The sequence below is a fragment of the Melanotaenia boesemani genome, chromosome 13, assembly GCF_017639745.1.
Source record: "Melanotaenia boesemani isolate fMelBoe1 chromosome 13, fMelBoe1.pri, whole genome shotgun sequence".
Lineage (NCBI taxonomy): Eukaryota > Metazoa > Chordata > Actinopteri > Atheriniformes > Melanotaeniidae > Melanotaenia > Melanotaenia boesemani.
Window position 1 is genome coordinate 7,514,257 of NC_055694.1, and position 17,363 is coordinate 7,531,619.

Consider the following 17,363-nt stretch of genomic DNA (forward strand, 5'->3'; position numbering starts at 1 on the left):
TTTCAGTCAATACATGAAGCAACCTCAAAGTTAGCAGCCTGATAAGAAAATAAATAATAATAATAAAAAAAAAAACAATTTAGAAGGAAAACATCTAGCAGCTTGAGGAAAATCTTTGCCTTCAGCAGTACTGGTCCTTCAGATCTGAAATATGCAGTCAGAATAAGTTAACAGAGAGCAATGTCAAGAGTTTGGCCAAGACTTAAATTTTGCTGAGGGATGTGTGGAGGTGATTGAGGACTGAGGAATTATAGCCAGGACTTTAAAAATGAGAAAAAGTTTTAGGTGTTTCGATGCAAATGAAGGCTTTGCCACTGATTAGTCAGAGTGGATATAAATGATTTGGGATAAATAATTCTTTATCTTCAAAGTTGGAATAGACTGAAAAGCATTGTTAAGGTAGAAAAAAATTCATTTATAATCTTTCCACCTTGAAGAAAACTATCTGTTAAATAAACAGTCACTGTACTGTAATCAAAAGTTGGTATGGGTCTGCATAATTTTGGCATTAACTTCAACATCAGTCTCTAAACAGAAAATAACAACTTTAACCTTAAAAACAGAGAGAGACACACCAAAGAAATGATTAAATTACATCTCATAACTTTATTAATGTTGTACAATAAATATATTATGATAAAATAAACACTATTTCTATACAGACTTCATCTGTAAACACTGGACTTCGCTGTGACAGGTTCTACCATTTTAAAAGAGAGCAGTTTTGATTAGTGGGTACAGAAGCAATTCAAGTGAAAAGTGATGCTCCAAACCTGGCTAACCAAAGTAACTCAAGTCATAATTTGTAGAAAAACCCATATTTTTCCTTACTGCAGACATGATGTAGTAACAGTGTGTATCTGACAGACTCACAGCTGCAGAAGCTGCCAGGTGAGACGATGACTGATGAGGAGAAAGTGCAAGCAAAGAATGGAATGAGGTTTTGCTGAGCTATCCAGACACATGCATAATTTAAAAACAGACAGTCCTCAGCTAGATTGTCACATCTGACCTTTAAATACGCACACACACACACACACACAAAGCATTTCCTCAGACCTCCACTCTATAGCAAAATCTGCACATTAAGGGAGTAACACTTATTTGCTTTCTTAAGGAGAGTTGCATGAGAATCAACTACTGATACCAAACTGATGTTTGTACTTCTCTATTTGTACTGATTTTGCATATTAATTAGTGAGCCATACAGATTACAAGCAGACCCTCCTCCAATTCCAGTCTTTGTGACTACTAACTTGAGCCACATATTTCCCAAACACACCTGAGAATGAAGCTCTTCCCGTATTCTTGAAAACAAAGCAAAAGGTGATCATATTTCCCAAAATGACAAACTTCTTTGATTTTTCTTTGATTATCATGTAATTTCTTTCAATGCTTCAGAATCAAATCCATTCAACATTTAAATGTCAGAACTTCATCTTTAAGTGATGACACAAAAAAAAACATTACTACAGAAAGAGTTGCATGGTCATGTGCAAACTTCTGATTTTTCAGATGGACCTTTGCTCACATTCATAAATAATACAATTTACAATAAATTGTCCCTGAGGTGGAAGAACAAAGTGCAACACTTGTCACCACTTTAAGGAATCAGTATCTCCACCAACTGATCATCCTGACTGTAGTGTCCCATCATGCCCTGGTTTGACTCACTGTGCTCGCCGCTGGTCTGAGTCCTTAATGCTCTCTACTGAAACAGCCCTTTTTGTCCCTGCTGCTCCTGCTGACCTCCGTCCTTTGGAGGTAGCTGACTGGGGTCATCTGCAAATGGAATAGCTGAAGAAAAGAAGAAAATAGTAATAAAAAAAAATTAATTTCTCAGGCTTCTTAAACAAAGAATGTTGTGTTGTTTAAGTATTTATTTTTAATGAATGTTTTTGGTGTGGTAACCAATCTGCCTCCTTTGCTTTACAATAGGCTACATTATATTTTGAAAAAGACAAGAAATAAGATGCAGTGGTGTCTAAAATCTGTGTAGTGGCAAAGGTTGGGAAGTTTCTTGAAAACGCAACAAATGCTTTGTTAAATTTAATCAAAATTAAAACTATATTCAGTTTTTTGATTGGCCAACTTCATTTTATATGAAAAATAGAGAAAGAAACATCGAACTGATGGCAGCAACACACCAAAAACAAGTTTGGGTAGAGGAAGACAAAACAAAAATAAAATATACTGTCATGTTTCACCGTCTTCCTTCTTGTGTTTGGGTTTTGTCCATTTGGGTTTGGCATATTTTGATCTTGGGTTGTAGTTCAGGTTTTGCCATATTTAGTTTCTGTTATAATTTGGTTTTGGTGTTGGTTTAAGTCCCGTCATGATCATAGTTTAGGTTCTTGTTTTGTTTAGTTTTCCTGCTTGTCCTCATGTACTCTGTGTTTGCTCTCATAGTTTATTATCTTGGTTCTTATGTTTTATTTTGTCTGTTTTTTGCTTTTTGTCACATTTTGATCGTGGTCTTAGTTCAGTCATGATCACAGTTTCTGTGTTTTCTGTTCCTGACTCATTTCACCTGGTCTGATTTCTCATATACTTCACCTGCTCCTCATTACTCCCTATGTGTATATATGCTCCTTGGTTTTCAGTTGTCTTTGTCAGGTCCTTATGTTTATCCATGTTGTGTCTTGTTTCCTGTTTGAGTTCCGGATTAAATCTCGGCCAGCAGCATCATTCTGCCTCCTGCCTTTACTGTCTGTATTTGGGTCCTTACTCCCACCCTACTCTTGACAATATAAAAGTGACAGATTTGATCAGCATATTAATGAGTGTCAGGGACACTGAGAAAAAATATGAGGAGCTCCCACCAAAAACTAGGAACCACTTTCTGCCAAACTCTCTCCAAGAATAATAATTATTTTCTTAATTAAAATAATAAAATAAAATGATGAATGTAATTTGGTACTAATTGCGATTTCAAGTATCTAAGGGTCTTGTTTACAAGTATACAAGTATGGATAAAAGTGGCCACAATTAGTTTCCTCTGCAGTTTTTCTGGGCTCTCCCTTAGAGATAGGATGAGAACCTTGGTCATCTGGGAGGAGCTCCTCTCAACCAGGAGTAGCCAGATGAGATGCATTGGGCATCTGGTTAGGACCTGACCATGGGCGCCTCCATGCTCAGGTATTCCAAGCACATCCCACCAGGGGGAAAGTCCCAGGGAAGAGATAAGACACTAGACTGGAGAGACCAAGTCTCAGAAAAATGCCTCACCTTGTTTGATAAGTTATGAAGATATATTACACATTAATAATCATGGTACCAGATGAAGACCAAAATTTTATATCAAGTGACCTGGAGGTTTTGTATGCTGTGCATGTTATAATGCAACATGAACTTAACACCAACATTATATTTATTCATGTGACACAAATTTAATTTGCAAAAGTCATTCAAATTACTCACGGTTCTGAAATTGCTGTGCTGTGTATCTGGTCAGCAGAATACCAAAACCCTCAATGAGAGCGAGCAAAATTCCTCCCATCATGGCAGAGCCCATCATAGTTAACGGTCCACCTGAAGAAAACACAACATTTAATGAGTCATACTATTTATTCTGTTCACTGACACAAGACTGGTGTGAAGTTCAGACAACTATCGGGTGTTCGCTTACTGCGTGCTGCTAAGATGGCCCCAGTCAACGCACCACTTGTTATGGAGTTCCAAGGATCTTCCTTCCCTCTCAAGCGAACTAAACCACAGTCGATTGTGGAGAAGAGTCCTCCCCACACAGCAAAGCTACCTGCAAATACACACCAATGAGTGTTAGCATGTCTGATGACATGCATGTTTAGTTTTAGGAAAATAAAAAGAATGCATTCATGATTGTGTTATATAATAAGGCTTCATCTATTCAAATAAATCTGATTAAACTGAAATAATATACACAAGCAATGCTGTGTATAGTCAACAAAGCACATCCTCCTCACCTCCAATCTGTGGGGCTCTTATTCTCACTGCATTTGCGCTTCCTTTCAGTCTGTGTACAACACCCTGAAATATTAGAACATAACTGAATTTAGTCTTTTAAGATTCGATAAGTCAAAGAGCAAACATTTATGTTCTGAACTCACAACAGGGGCATTTCGAAAGCCCTTAATTGCCTGGAACACCCCTCCTCCTATTGCACCCATTGTGAAAGCTCCTCCACAGTCATCCACTATTCTCCAGGGGCTGCAGGAATGCATAGAGAGGGAGATGGAGATGCATATGTTAATGCTGTATTTGATGAAAACACTGAAAAAGTGGAAACCTGTCTGAAGAGCTGGATGAGAACAAGCGAAAAAGGCGTTTAGATGCATTACTGTGTACATTATAACTGTCATCTATGATTAGTCAAATGAGTTAGAACAATTATCTAAACAATTACAGCAAGGGATTCTGGAAAGACACTGCATCCATGTACCAGCTATATGCTTACAGTCTTCTTCCTTTCCTTGGTTTCATCTTAAATTTGCATTGGTGCTACTTTCTGTTTTTTATTGCTTGAAATCATAAATTCAATTTGAGTTACACATTATTATAAGTGCCACACAGATAAGTGAATGATGTTTTAGGAAGAATGACAGTAAAACAATCCACACATTGTTGATACCAAATGTTATCTTGTGCAGAGTTAAGTTTTCCTCACAAACAGAAATAGATGCATCACAATAAATAGAGAAGAGGGTCTTTATCATCCCTGCATAACTCTATAATGAAGTCTAAAGTGCTTATTCTGGGAAGTGAAACAGTAAAAAGTATGAAATATAAAATGGATTCCACTTTGGTGAATACAAAACACAAATGTATGTTATTTGTTGTTTTATTTCATCTAGGTTATCTTGTGGTGGTGAAAATACAGCAGAAAATAGTGAATATTTAACGATACATCACAGCCACTGGTCATAAAGAGGGTGGAGAAATGGTTGTATTCAGGTTTGACATTTTTTCTGTTGTGAGCATATGCACGCCAACTAGACTTAGTTAATGTTTAAGGAATCACAAAACTGGTCGAAACTATCTGTTCGAGTGTACATCCTGACCACAGCTTTATCGGTATCCTTGACCCTGCACTAAGCTAGCCGCACAACCTGCAAAGTCTGTCAGTTCGCTCTCACTAACAGATTAAATATGACATTACAAATCTTACACTGGGGCTGGAATTAAATATTTTCAATCTGCAGCATAACTTAAATGTTAAAAAAAAAACTTATCTTACCAAGGTTCACGGGCATATTCCTCCATGTTTATTTGTTGTCGTCGAGCGGATATTGTGACGTCATAATTGTGCGCCGCAGGCTTTATTTTATTTGGAAAGTGGGCATTTGCTCTGCTCGAAGAAAGGAGGAATTTTCGTAAACACGGGTAAGTGTTAAATTATTTTGCTTTTTAAGCTTTATGAATTATGTTGTCTGTTTTTGTGTACTATAGGGCATCTTTCCTTGTCAAACAGCAGTCTGCTTGTTGCCTTAAATTTTCAGCTGTTGCTACCGAGCTACCCTGGGCGGGAGGGCCATGCGATGTTATGTCCTTGGTTAAGCTAAATTTACTATTGCACGCATTAAAAATGTTTTCAGCCTGTTTAATGTAGCTTTTATTATTATTAACATATATCGGACAACTGAAATATTGTATGATTTAACCATCTGACGATTCTTGACGAGCGTCAGGTAGAAAAGCCTCTTCTATGCAGGTTAATAAGACATCCAGCTTAAAGCCAGCATCTTAATCCCTTTTACACTTACAAAAAGGTCCCGACACTGTTGCTGTTGGATCACAATAATTATAATTACCACTTTTATTCTTACACGTGCTTGATGCGAGTTTGGCCCTGTTGTACTGTTCCTGGTGTCTAATGTCATATTTTTAATGTGCAACTCCTTATTATTTTAATTATTTATTAATTTACTCACAATGTTCCCCCTTCGAAGTTTTGTTTGTTTGTTTTTCGGGCCTCAACAGGAGCACGTAGATTATAATTTTAGGAGCATAATTTGGGAAATGTTCATTTCTAAATGAAACAAGTATGTGGCCTGCAGCAGGAGCAGATTTGGTGCTGTTGCTTAAGAGATGACCCCTTGATTTTTAAAACTACCAGTTGTGCATGTTTATATATGTGTTTCTACAATATTTTCTTCCCAGTTACATTTTTTTAACTTTTTTTTTTTTCATTGTTTTAAAAATAATAATTTTCTCACCCTGAATTTCAGGATGCCTCTGCCTCCAGCACTGCTGGCCCGCTTGGCCAAGAGAGGGATTGTTAAACCCACAGATCAAGGTAGGGAAATAACGTTTTATATCTTAGAAAAAGGGATTTGAAGCATTTTCGCTCTGTCATCTTACATTTTTCATATCTTGTGCTTCTTCTGTCAAATAAAACAGAGGCGGATGAAGAGATTATTGCTGAAGATTATGATGACAACAACGTAGATTATGAAGCAACCAGAATAGAGAATCTACCTCCTAACTGGTACAAAGTGTTTGATCCTACTTGGTATGTACGCTGTTTATGTAATACTTAATACTCATATACATGAACAGAGCCTCTCTGCTATTGTGGCATTGTTTTTAATTATTTAATAATCTGTTTTAACTCATGCGTTGCAGAGTTGTCTTATTTAATCTTTCAAATAAACATAATCAGTGAATTTTCTGATGATATAACCATATAGCCTATGGCTGCAAATCATACCATTTTATGGGCTTTTTCTTTAACCCACAGTGGTCTTCCTTATTACTGGAATGTGGAAACAGATCTGGTTGCCTGGCTGTCCCCAAATGACCCCACGTCTGTGATAACCAAACCTGCCAAGAAAATTAAAGGTATGTTTTTTTTAAAGTCTCTATAATGCAGTAATTATGTGTTAATTGTTTGTACTTTTCATTTAAACTTACACACTGTTGTGGGTCTGAACATCATTTGGTAAATAATCTCAGAATGCAGCTTATTTTTAAAGTATTTTAGTCCTGGTTAATTTCTTAACTATCGCCTTCAATCTGTTTTCTTTTTCCTTAGCTGACGGTGGAGATGAAAGAGTGGAGAGGCCGTTTGAGAAACAAGACAGAGAGCGAGAACGAGATCGGGAAAGAGATCGAGATCGGGAAAGAGACCGAGACCGAGATAGGGATAGAGATAGGGATAGGGACAGGGAAAGGGATAGAGAAAGAGACAGAGACCGAGACAGAGATAGAGACCGGGAGAGGGATGATGGGAGGGACAGAGACAGGAGAAAACCGAGGAGAGAAGATGTGGCGCCCTATAGCAAAAGCAAAAGAGGTAATATTCACATAAGCCCCTATCAGCTTCTCACAGAAGCTTTTTCTTACACATTTAAATGTTTATTTTCAGGAAGAAAAAATGATGAAGAGATGGACCCCATGGATCCAAGTGCCTATTCTGATGCTCCAAGGTACAGTGTCATTATTAAAATCTATGCTGGCCCTTCTTTCAACTTCATAACTTGACAAAGGGCCTTTGAATTATTTTACATTTCATTTTTACAGCCCCATTTAAAAAATGGTGTTATGTTAGATGTAAATAAAAACTGAATGCAATGACCCCCAAATCTCATAAACCAATATTTTATTCTCAAGACTACATTTAATTTTATTTCAGATGTTGAAAAAGAGTCATTTTACTATTTCCTTGACAAAAATGAGCTCAGCTTGAATTTGATGGCAGCATAACCTTTCATAAACAGTCAAGGCTGTTATTTTAAAAACAGTATTTAAACAACTGGGAAATGAGACAAGTTGTTGGATCTTTGAAAGTGGAATATTGTCACATTCTTGTATGTTATAGGATTCCAGCTGATCAACATTCGTGGGTCGTCTTTGCTAGATTTTGCATTTTATAATGCAGCAGATGTTTTCAGTTAAGTCTGGTCTGCAGGCAGACCGGTGCAGCACTTGGACTCTTCTACTACAAACTCTGCTGTTATAAGAGATGCAGTTTATGAATTAGAATGGTCTTGCAGAAATATGCAGACTTCCCCCAAAAAAAAACATTATCTAGATGGGAGCAAATGTTGCTCCAAAACATGATGGCATCTTTCCCGCTGTGCAAGTTGACAGTTCCATACGCACAAATACATCACCGTACCATCAGAGATGCAGGCTTTGGAATTGAGCAGAAGCTGGATGGTCCATGATTTCTAAAAAAAATGTTCACATTTTGATATGTTTGACCATAAAGCAATGTTCCACTTTGCCTCAATAAATTTTAAAAGACCTTTGGCCCAGAGAAAACAATAGAAAAATGATAGAGCTTTAACGTAGGTTTAGAAGCGGGGCCGTGTGCTGTGTTCACAGACATAGATTTGAGAATATTGTGAAGCCATGCATTGATTTCCATAACAGAATCATGTCTAGCGTTAATGCTCATTTTAATATCTGAGAGACTCTGCCTCTGTAAGGTGCTCTTTTAATGCCTGTTAACACGTTGCCAATTAACCTAATTAGATGCAACATGGCCCTGCTGCTGTAATTTTTAAGGACACTTACTTCTCCACACTTTTACTGCCACTTCCCAGCTTGTTTGACATGTTGTTGCCATTAAACTGAATACAAGCTCATTTTACTTTAAATAGTAATAGAAATGACCAAATCATTGCTTTTTGTTTTTTTTTGGAATTGTATGATTTTGCCAGACTTTGAACTTCAGTTAAATATTCTGAAATACTCAGTCTTCGGTTTTAGTCTAGCTTAGACAACTACAAATATCATAATGCAGGTTTTTATTAGTCCCTCCTTTTCTGAGGAACAGCCAAACATTTTTCATCTCTTCCCACCACATTTTGGCTCATCTTAGAAGGAAAAGCACAAGTATAATTGATCAAACAAAAAAGGCCTGTGTTCCATACAGGTGAACTGCTCAGACTCCTCATGTAATGGAGTGTGGCTCATGTCTAACTGGAACATTTAATGGAACTAAGCTATCCTTGGAAAAAAAAAAGAAATTGCCTCGCTTGTACTTATCCTTTTATGAAAAGCCTATTTAATCTCTACTCTCACAGGCTTTCTATTATAAATAAGTGGTCTTCAAGACCAAGCTGACATTTAAAGGCTCTTAATTTAATGCAAAGCTTTGCAGCTCTAGTGTAACTTGATGCATGCTGGTTAGAAACTTTGTTCGACTATTGCTGTCAATGCAAAGCTTGCGCCAGGTCACATGGCTGTTGAACCTCACGGGAGCAAGGTAACTGCAGTTTTCTGAGTCAAATGCTGCAGTCCTCTGTTTGCACCAGCTGGGCATCACCTTAAATGGTTTAAGGCACATTACATGTGGTGCACTTTAATTCAGCTCCATAAGCTCAACCAAAAGAGATGCAATGTTTGTTGACATCTCTGAAATTGTTTTTGCATTAATCCCTGGTGGTTAATGTGTGTTTAGGTTTGCAAAACAGTCTGACAAATCAAAGGTTAATACAATTATTTCTTTAAATATGGGAAGTAGATTTTATGTGATGGTCTTTTAATTACTCAACTCTTGCATCGCTGGCTTTCCAAATCCAGCAGAAGTCAGCCAAAGTCAAAAACAAAGTGCCACAAGTGCATGACAAGGGCGAGTAGTCGTACCCAGTAGTTGTTAAACTATTTTTAAGTTTAGAAATCTGTAGTTGCTCTCTGAGCTGCGAGAATAATCTGCCAAACCGAGCTGTTAAACTAAAATGAATTGGTTCACCTTTGCAGAGGTTCATGGTCCAGTGGCCTGCCCAAACGTAACGAAGCAAAAACTGGCGCAGATACCACAGCAGCAGGACCTCTGTTCCAGCAACGGCCGTATCCCAGTCCAGGAGCCGTGCTTCGGGCTAACGCAGCAAACCAACTACCGAAGGAGTGAGCAGACGTCCCATGAAGACAACAGCTCCCACACATCTGTGTTGTTGGTCATCTTTTGTTCAGATTTTATCCTCTTACAGTTGTTAGATGCATGCATGTCACAAAAGCAGCCCTGAGCTTTTGGCCCATCAGTTCTTCATACTCATGTCAAACATCTTGTAAATATATTTTATATTACCTGAAGATAGACTTTTTGTTGCATCTAGACTCATCAGTGAACTTAATAAATTTACTGTGAAAAATAGCAGTTGTAGGTTTTTTAATGGTTTTAATAACATCTGCACAAATAGAATTCTTAACAGGGTTTTATAAAAAAAAAAAAAAAAGGCAGTGCTTTAAAATATTTTAAAAAGCAATATTTAGCATGAGATGGGACTAAGAGTGACTTGATATTACAACAATGGTTAGAGGATCAGTGATCTACTGCTCCTACATAGTGACAAATGGAGTCATAATCCAATGTGAACACCTTCTCCTCATATCTGTCGAGCTGGACCATCGCTCTGCACTTGTTCTTGTCCCGCTGAAGAATACGACCGACCTGAGCCCACACATGGAGATTAGTAATAATGAATTGCACACAGATGCACTGCAGGAAAAATGATCATTGGCTTACCTGTCCTCTGTGCTCACCCAATACAACCATTACTGAGTCATATTCACTTTTTGGAACAATGGTTTCCAGCATGTCTTGCTTCACATCTGCCACAGAGAAAAGAACTGTGTTAAGTGCTGAAGGAATTTACACAGAAACCAAGGCAGCAGCCAGTAGGAGAATAAAAACCTGGTCACCAATCATCAGCAGCAACTTAAGTTTGCCAAATATGCCCAAAAGCTGGTTTTGGGCATATTGGTGTTTGGGACAGCTGTGAAAATAATTCACCAAAAAACATTTATCCTCTTTGTGTATGAAGTTTGACAGTTTCCCAACCTTACATTTAATATTTTTATCAGTGGGTGTCCATAAACAAAGTTATTACAAGTTTGGCCTTTTTTTTGGCGAGCTCTGATTTTGGGCGGAAGCGACACCGTTAAAGTTTTAATTGTGTGTGTATGCTAACATCTTGCCACTGGAAAAGGAAACGTAAAAAAAGAAAATCGATCTCAAGAGTTTATTAATGAATCAAAATTACATTTATTAAATTTGAATAGATTCAAACAAATGGATTTTTTTAACCCAGCTCTATTGGTGGAAACAAAAAAATTCCCCAAATTGTAACTTACTCCTTTAATTTCCAAGCAACTGATCTTGTAATCTTACACACACTAGAAAGCCTAATCAATGAAATTACACGTAGACCTTCATTTATGAGCAGGAGATAATCCATGAAACAAACAAAGACCAATATTTTGCACACAGAAAAACAAAAACAGCACAAAGAAGAAACACAAAGTGAAACTGAGATGACTCACCGTCCAACAGCCTTCCCTCTTCGGCCCGACACACACAGGTAAAGGGGGTCAGGACATCTTCCACTCGCATCTGCACAAAAAGCCAGATGGATTTTAGAAACGGAACCCAAACATTCAGAGCCATCACACAAATATTCGCTGAAAAGTTGCCTCAGGTGTCTGTGACGCGACACTCCTGCTATTATTTCAACTATACTTCTAACTTTTAGTCCAGAACGATGTCATTTTAAAAAAAGAAAAAAGTATTCATAGTGAAAGTTCATGTTTTGGTTTAAAAAAATTTTTTTGATGACGTAAGGATTTGATGCCTGTCATGGCTGCAACAAATAGTTTACAGTGACCACTGGATTTGTATTTGGTCAGTTTGATCTGCTTGTGATGTCTCCAGCAGGTTTTGTGTATATGGAGATTGAGGATAGTAAATACAACAATAAGTTAGATGAAGAGAGAAAGACTCGGTAATCCTTTTTGGATTTTGCACACCCAGAATGCATTTAAATAAGATCTATGGAGGGATTTCTTTTAATCCAAGTTAATAGCTAACAAAAAGGAAGAGTGATTGGGCTTTGATACCTTTGAGTTGTAATATTTGCCCCCTTTAAAAGCTTTGTCTATAAAGCGAACTTTCAGGTCTCTCTGGAGCCAGGAGGGGGCAGCTGGTGCTTGCCTTGCTTCTTTCACTGGAGGCTTATCACTTCAAAGAAAACAGCAGAAAAACCAATGATGATGAAGATGCTGTCCAACTATGAACCAGTGAATCAATTCGGTTTAAAATGCTGGTAAATAAAACGTGTGAAAATCAAAGTGCTGGATCTTTGTGTGTGGAAATGTACCGGTCTTGACTTGATTCTGTGTGTTTCCTCTTTCTCTCATCTTTTCCTCCATCTCTTTCAGATGACTTGTGTTTTATCTTGTCGCTATAGCTACTTTTCTCTTTCTCCTCACGCCTCTGTCGCTCTTTTTCTTGCTCTTTTTCTCTCTCTTTCTCCTTCTCCTTGTCTTTGTGGGCTTTACTTAGACGACCTGTTAGTGGAAAGACAGCATTGTTGGCTTGGCAAGAGTAAAACCTGCAGTATTGTGATTGTTTTTATTCTATTATTACACGCTGGAATTAAATATATGTATTTTTTTTTTTTTAGCAATAGATTAAATTATCAATTAATTTTCCAAACACAAAGAAAAATCTATAATAATACTCACTGAGGTCTTTGCTGTATTTCTCATATTCTTTTCGCCCGACCAGTTTAACGCCGTACTGGCTGACTGTCACAGTTTTGCCACCGATAGCAAGTTTGACCACCACTCGAGCGTTGTCTGGATCAACTCCTTCTATCTGCCACACACAAATCATTGTTAAAATAAATGATTATAGAACTATTCTATTATAGATTATAGAATTATAGTACCTTGCCATAAAGATCTTTGTGCGCCCCTGACTGCACTAACACACAACCCCCAGGACCCATCACTAGTTCTTCCTCCTTCCTTTGCTCGTCTCCAGGCTTTGGGGGACGCTGAGGTCTGCTTGGCTCCAGATCCTTTACAGCTGAACGATCTGCCCCGAGGCCCAACCCTTTTGGACGGAGCTGGTGTTCGATTGGCTTCACATCTCTGTAGCAGAGAAAATTAAATCAATAAACAGAGAGGTGGACATGTGCAAGATGTAAAACAGGCTGGTAGTGGTGGACACAGCTTCAGTATTGTGGGTGAGATTAAAGTTAAATCAATTACGAATATGATGAATTTATACTCGGTACTTAAAAGTTATACAGCTATATTCTGTACTTTAGTTAAAACTTTAAAAGGGAAATCAAAGGTAAACTATTTTTGCACTGTTGGCAAATTGATTGTTTCAACTCAAACACTACAGTCCTACTAGTTTAGCAAGAGTCTGGACACGGTCCAAAAGCAAATTGCACAAAATGCAATGATCTGAAAACCATTTAAGCTCCATTTCTGACAAACATGCGTATTCTATACAACATGATTAATCAAATTTGTAAATGTTGCTTCCTCCAGGCTTATTTGATGAAGACCCAACCTCTTTTTTTTATCAGTGCACAGCTCCTAAGTGAGCACTGGACATGCAAGGTATAACTTGAACAACAATACATGCAGGGATCCCCATCTCCAGTAGTCAAGGCCCAGTGTCCTGCAGACTTTTGATGTTTCCCTGCTTCAACACACCTTACTCAAATTAATGGCTCAATAGCAGACTTGTGCAGAGCTTGTCAGAGATCCATTTAATTTAAATTAGATGTGCTGCAGCAGGGAAACATCTAATCCCTGCATAATAGGGGCCTTGAGGACCAGGGATGGGGATCACTGACCTAGAGGACTTCTTCTTCAAAAGGAGGTTTTACTTGTTTCAACAAGACAATAAAAAAACCGGCTGCAGTATAACAACAGGGTGACTATGAAGTAAAAGTTCAGCTGCCAAGCAGACCTGCTTGTAGTCAGTCCTGTTACCCATTTTTAACATCTGGCGCATTATGAAACAAAAACTACAACACAGACGAATCACTATGGGGAAAAAAATAATGCTGTGATTTGGTTTGCAATTTCATCTTTTAAATTCCAGCTTCTGTTGAGTGTTCATGCATAAATATATTTGTAACATTAAATGGAGGATTATCACACAAGTTGACATAAAAAAAATTAACTGCTTTGTATTCTAACCAAAGGATGTAAAGTTTATATGAATGGCTTCATTTACCATGTAGCCTGTAGCCAAAACACTGAAGCCTGAAGGTTACGTTTCATCTATAGCAGGTCTATAGGTCTAGGAGAGTGAAGATAGTCCATGTCCATCATGGAGACGCATCAGAACAAGTTAAATCTACCGTCACTGTTGTCACTTTAAGGTTTATTACAGCTTAAAATGGATCCAATATTCTTTGTAGGCTATTAAAGTCAACATGTTATGAGATCTGAACTTTAATAACAGTTAGACGATTTGTCTTTATTTACTTCATCAGGACATTTCAGAAGCTTTTTTTTTCCTGTGCTCAGTATTATTATTTTTTTTGTCCCAGCGTTTCAGCCATTTATGGAAAATCACTCTGCAAAGACGTTTGAAAACGTGACTTCACAGCTGAGTGTAGCTGTCACGTGATGTTTAAATGACTGCAGAACAAGAAAGACGGCAGGGATTACGACTGACGCGAGTGGATTTGTGAAACTGGGGATGCTGCAGGTTTGAAACCTGGACCAGGTGCCGTGTGCCAGGAACATTAATCGCACTTCTTACAATTTCTTAATTTGCAGTATTTTAAATGGCAATTTAATGTAAAAACCATATATCGCTCAGCCCTAGGCCCCAAATTCTTGAACGACTATAATTCTGTACCGAGAAGGAATGGGAAAACATTTTGCTCTCAAAATTACAACAGGTTAAATTACAGAGCTGTTAAAAGAAGAGGTAAACAAACACAGTGCACCTTGGGAGTTTGACAGGTTTTTGTGTTATTTTCAAATGTTTATATAAAAATAAATGACTTGCAGATCTTGTTTCTTTTCTTCTTTACACCTAACACCAGCATTCCAGCTTTTTAGGTTGTAAATTAGGAAATAAAATAATAAAAGCAGAAAATATAATTTGTTACTTACTGTTTAAAAGTTCGTCCGATGCCCTCCTCTTTGTTCCATCCCATTCCTTTAAGCATGGCAAGCCCATAAGCCTCAACTGGAACACTTTCATAATCAGCCTCTGTTGACTGACAAAAACACAAACTTAAATTATCTGAATGGAAATAAATAGTCATTAAACCCACTTATAAACATGGAAAACCAAACAACATGCTCTGCACTGACATGTCTGCAAGCATACATTAAGGTCTTACGTAATCTTGTGAGTTCTGAAAAACAACAAAAGTATTTGGGGCATCTGACAGAGAGAAGCAGTTTGTAATGCTGGTCTTACTCAGCCTTTTGGCCCCAGGCTGTCAGACTCAGCCCGGGATGGCTGAAGTCACAGGGATGCTGTAGCTGTAGCCCTGATCTGAGCAGTGTCCCCGTGCCCACTGGAGGCTCTCCTCTGAGGAAGACTGGGAGCCTTGATCAGAGGAGATCCAATTAAAATGAGCTAGTCTCACATCTACATCAATAGAACTCAGATATGGGTTGGCAGTGAGAAGATAAATGCTTATTAAGACAAGCAGAGAGAGATCCAAGTGGTTGTCCTACTCTGGGAAGAACATGGATGCTGGTCAGCCACCAAAACCTTGCTGGGCTGACAAAGTCATCCGAACCCATACGTGCCACTGTGAATACGCACAGGGATGTTATTCAACTCAGCACTTTCACAAACTCAAATTTCAGCAGCCTCTCTTACTTGACCAGACATTTTGTGCTGTCAGGCATTTTTATGCCCTCACTCAAATGCCTGTCTGGTAGATTTTATCACGATCCTCAAATCATCAGACCATTCAAAGCAGTTATAATTAACTCACAGCCCGAGAGCCAATTTATGATTTCATATCTGTTTTTCGAATGCCTTTTGAAAGGCAGTAAAACTGTCATGCGATAAACTGTAGAATGCAGATGATAATAAATCCATAACATCAAGTTTTTGCTATCAGTCAGCATTATCTGGTTACGGAGAAAAGTTTAGGTTGGCACAATAGGACAATGATGTTTTCTTTGGGATTTACAGTCCCCAAACAATGGTATTTAAACAAGACTTTGTGCAGAAATTTAAGGAAATGGTTGCTTTTTGTTTTATCCTAATTGTATGACCATGGCTTCAGAATTTATTAAATTAAACATAAATGTAGTTATAGAATCTCTAATGGTATAACATAGTAATTCTTAAATTTTATACAATTTACATTCAGATATTAGTCCCTCCTTACAGATTCTGGTCGCAGGTCCACTTTTATATGCTCTCCATCCTCAAAACCCTCTGGCACTTGGTTTTGCATCAGCAGTGGGATGGCCAGGTTGAGGTTACTTTCTGACTGAGATCCATTTTGCCACTCCTCGAGCTGCCTCCTTGAATCTACATTAATAATATTGAAACAAATAAGATACGTGGGAGCAGGCGATAACTTCATTTTTGTCAATGGACACGAAATGCTCACTGAAATCGACCACACACAAACACACAGACCTTCAATAAGCTCTTTGACAGCCTGAGACTCCACGGAGTCGTTGTCCTGACGCTTTCCCTGCGTTTCTTCATGTCCCAAGCTGTTGCTTGCCCGGTCCGGTTTGTACCAACGGTTCTTCTGTATCAGAGGGATGATGAGCTCTTTTGGTTTATCGATTGGTTTTGAACTGCAGGACGGATGACAGTTAAAGATGAAGAAGCAAGAAACGCTTGAAAATGTTTCCATTCCAAACTGTTTTTATTTAACGTAAAAAAAATATACAAATAATTCGTTGGTTGCTAAAACGCATCATACTGGAATCGTAACCGTGACGTTACTGTAAACCTACCATTGATCAAACTTAGCATTAGCATAATTAGCTTACCTCTGCAATTCATTTCCATCAATTCCAGTCAAATAATCTCTGTCATCTTTCTTTGAGGAAGCTTCAGTGGTAGACGGTTTAAATTTGCTAACTGTTTTAGTAAAACCAAACGAGACCCCCGCCGTTTTTCTCCCTCCTAGGTCCTCAGAAGAAACCCATTTAGGAACACTCATATCGTCTCCGTGCGACTCCATCATTGTTTGTAAAAGATGGAAGTCGAAGCAATGTATTATGGGAGTTGTGGTTTATTTTCATCATTATCGAATGGCTTTAAGTGTTCTACATAATACGTTTCCCATAATGCATCACAATCAAAGCCGTAGGATTGTCAGGAGAGTTCTTAAAGGGTTAAGTTTCCTTTGCATATAAAAGTTTTCTGATTATCTGCAGGTATAAGTGTGGAGTACTCTGAAAATATGCGTTGATTACACATTTTAATATATTTAGCAAAAATAGCATAGTTATATTTCGTAATATTCAAAACTATCTACTTGGCTTTTTTTGTTTGTTTTGTTTTTTTTAAGAATTAGAGATTTGACACTTTTAAGTTTCACGTAGTTGCACGTCTTTTTTTTAATAAACATTCTTTATAATTAAAATATATATTCCCTGTCCCTGTGCATTGCTGTTGTGTCTTA

At 37.8% G+C, this 17,363-nt stretch overlaps 3 protein-coding genes across 3 annotated transcripts; 1 reads left to right on the forward strand and 2 right to left on the reverse strand.

The window, feature by feature from the left end:
* Positions 1-586: 586 nt before the first annotated feature.
* On the reverse strand, positions 587-5,331 carry timm17b (translocase of inner mitochondrial membrane 17 homolog B (yeast)). The gene is made up of 6 exons (XM_042003882.1): positions 5,216-5,331; positions 4,089-4,188; positions 3,945-4,008; positions 3,629-3,757; positions 3,421-3,531; positions 587-1,797 (listed from the first exon to the last, which is right to left on the reverse strand). The coding sequence occupies exons 1-6, from the start codon at positions 5,239-5,241 to the stop codon at positions 1,709-1,711; spliced, it is 519 nt and encodes a 172-aa protein (XP_041859816.1). The 5' UTR covers positions 5,242-5,331; the 3' UTR covers positions 587-1,708.
* On the forward strand, positions 5,270-10,079 carry pqbp1 (polyglutamine binding protein 1). The gene is made up of 7 exons (XM_042003881.1): positions 5,270-5,361; positions 6,207-6,274; positions 6,379-6,490; positions 6,719-6,819; positions 7,013-7,273; positions 7,346-7,406; positions 9,688-10,079. Exons 2-7 carry the CDS (start codon positions 6,208-6,210, stop codon positions 9,836-9,838), a joined length of 753 nt encoding a protein of 250 aa, XP_041859815.1. The 5' UTR covers positions 5,270-5,361; position 6,207; the 3' UTR covers positions 9,839-10,079.
* Positions 10,075-16,939, reverse strand: gpkow (G patch domain and KOW motifs). Its single transcript, XM_042003880.1, has 11 exons — positions 16,726-16,939; positions 16,361-16,527; positions 16,104-16,249; positions 14,860-14,966; positions 12,657-12,861; positions 12,451-12,583; positions 12,084-12,273; positions 11,824-11,944; positions 11,251-11,320; positions 10,454-10,539; positions 10,075-10,378 (listed from the first exon to the last, which is right to left on the reverse strand). Exons 1-11 carry the CDS (start codon positions 16,920-16,922, stop codon positions 10,250-10,252), a joined length of 1,551 nt encoding a protein of 516 aa, XP_041859814.1. The 5' UTR covers positions 16,923-16,939; the 3' UTR covers positions 10,075-10,249.
* Positions 16,940-17,363: the final 424 nt, after the last annotated feature.